This window comes from Haliotis rubra, unplaced genomic scaffold (genome assembly GCF_003918875.1).
Source record: "Haliotis rubra isolate DU_JTF1 unplaced genomic scaffold, ASM391887v1 Scf14, whole genome shotgun sequence".
Taxonomy (NCBI): Eukaryota; Metazoa; Mollusca; class Gastropoda; order Lepetellida; family Haliotidae; genus Haliotis; species Haliotis rubra.
Window position 1 is genome coordinate 3899694 of NW_025765336.1, and position 2711 is coordinate 3902404.

Here is a 2711-nt window from a genome sequence, read left to right on the forward strand (position 1 = left end):
CAAGCGACATTCCACGATTGCATTGTGGGAATGTGAACATTGCAAACGTTACCGTGTCGCTGAATATTTGTGAGTCGAATTGAGACATTTTAACCGTCGTAAAACATAAACGTAATGTTTCCACCAGTGATGTTAGCTGCGTGAAGCAACTGCAAACCAAGAAACAGGATGCAACGGAGTAGTTTACTGTAGGAGGCCGTACGAGACGATGACAACTCGCTTACATTGTGACGTAGTGTAAAATGGTTCGATTACGAGGGGGCACACTAGAATGGCGGGATAGAATGAAGTGACGGGATAACGTCATTCAATTGTTACGTCATCAAAAACTATACCTTTATTGTCTGATAATGTTTGTTTTTTTCGATTGTTCTAACCGCTAGGCATCTTAGAATAAGAAATAGTCACGTACACACACGATATTTAATACCGCATATAACCTTATCCTATAGCATGAGACCTTATCCTTTACAATGCTGTCCGTGTCACCTTATCCTTGAATGTTGTCACTACAAACATACCCGATTTCATCCTGTCACGCACAACCGTATCCTACCTCATATCATCTTATCCTATACGACAATGTTTTTTTACCACGATATTCTACAGTACTGCCATGTACAAACACATCCCATACAATACTGTTCCGTCCAACCCTGCCCTATACCATACACGCTTATCCAATATAATTATACCTTACATAATAGTCATATACAACCATCCTACAGCACACAACCTTATCTTCTATCTTAAAACCTTCTGACATACCATACAACCTTGTCGTATACCATACAACCGTATCCTGTATCCTGTACAACCCAAGTGGGGAATCGAACCCGGGTCTTCGGCGTGACGAGCGAACGCTTTAACCACTAGGCTACCCTACCGCCTCAGTCCTAGTTTGGGTGGATCTGCGATCTTCACGTGTACATGTTTGACAGTTTGACTCCTGAGAGTTTCTACGTCTTCTGTCCTGCCCCACAACGACGCACATGGTCCCATCTTAGGCAAGTTACTGAATTTAAAATTACCTCTGTTCACCCAGCAGTGAATGGGTACCCGGTGGGATTAGATGACTGTCTCATGGGCAGCTTGGGTTGCAGTCCACACTGATCCATTGACAAGGGTATGTAATATTAGCGTTTTAAGCCTACAGCTTGTGTGTGAGGTTAGCTGAATATAATTACACACATTATCTTGTTATTTTGGTACCATGTGTAATGTTATCAGTATTTGGGTAGCCTAGTTGAAAAAGCGTTTGTTCGTCACGCCGAAGTTCGGGTTCGATTCCCCACATGGTTAAAATGTGTGAAGCCCATTTTTGGTGTCTCCCGCCTTGATTTTACTGGAATATTGCCAAACTCGCCGTAAAACACAACCCACTATCATTATTTGAGATCTCATCATTCCCAAATTAGGCATCAACTGCTGTGACAGCCAAGCGTGGTAGTTAGTACACTTTAACCAATCAAGTAAAGTCATCTGGCGGTCGATCTGGTTCGTGAATATACACTTGTCGCCGGCAATCTGGTACAGGAAGTAGCGAGACTTATGGGCCCTATTTTATCATTGCCTCAGACAAATATTCTCTGTTACAGCATGCTCTAGTGACGGCTTCAACGACACATTCACTCTGTTCAACAACCTTGGAATTTCCGGTTGCAACAAGAGGATCCACCAAAACCAGACAGTCACCTCTTGCGGGGAGAGATGTGTAAATGAAACTGCGTTCGTCTGCGCAAACGCAGAAATCAATCTTTCAACAGGATTCTGTTTGGTGTGCGACACGCCATGGGTTGAAGAAGAATCAATGAATCGAGACATGGGCGATCATGGATGGGTCTTTCTGAATCGCAACTGTGCCTAGCCCAGAAGTTAGGTACCTGGCACAGATGAGCGTGTGGTTGGAAGTGGGAGCTCCTTATTAAAATTAGATCAAATTTGTGTTTGATGATCTGAGGCCACCTTCAAAGGTTACGTCATGTCGGACCTTTCTGACGGATCTTAAAGAAGTCCATCACTGACGGGTCACACAGACGGGTCATACAGACCGTTTATACAGATGGGTCATACAGACGGGACACGCAGACGGGTCATACAGACCGTTTATACAGATGGGTCATACAGACGGTGCACACAGACGGGTCATACAGACCGTTTATACAGATGGGTCATACAGACGGGACACGCAGACGGGTCATACAGACCGTTTATACAGATGGGTCATACAGACGGTGCACACAGACGGGTCATACAGACGGGTCATACAGACCGTTTATACAGATGGGTCATACAGACGGGACACGCAGACGGGTCATACAGACCGTTTATACAGATGGGTCATACAGACGGTGCACACAGACGGGTCATACAGACCGCATATATAGACAGATCATACAGACCGTTTATACAGACGGGTCATACAGACGGTGCACACAGACGGGTCATACAGACCGTTTTTTAGACGGGTCACAGAGACGGGTCATACAGACCGTTTATACAGATGGGTCATACAGACCGTTTATAGAGACGGGTCACACAGGCGGGTCACAGAGACGGGTCATACAGACCGTTTATACAGACGGGTCACACAGATTGTTTATAGAGACGGGTCATACAGGCGGGTCACACAGACGGGTCATACAGACCGTTTATAGAGACGGGTCATACAGGCGGGTCACACAGACGGGTCATACAGACCGTTGATGCAG

General features: G+C 45.4%; 1 protein-coding gene across 1 annotated transcript in view; it reads left to right on the forward strand.

Moving 5' to 3' along the window:
• LOC124268762 overlaps positions 1 to 2057 on the forward strand; it is an 11382-nt gene extending 9325 nt beyond the window's left edge. The window contains exon 3 of the mRNA XM_046703787.1: positions 1599 to 2057. Within this exon, the coding sequence (XP_046559743.1) occupies positions 1599 to 1867 (269 nt within the window). The 3' untranslated portion in view covers positions 1868 to 2057. The remainder of the gene's footprint in view (positions 1 to 1598) is intronic.
• The last annotated feature ends 654 nt before the right edge of the window (positions 2058 to 2711 follow it).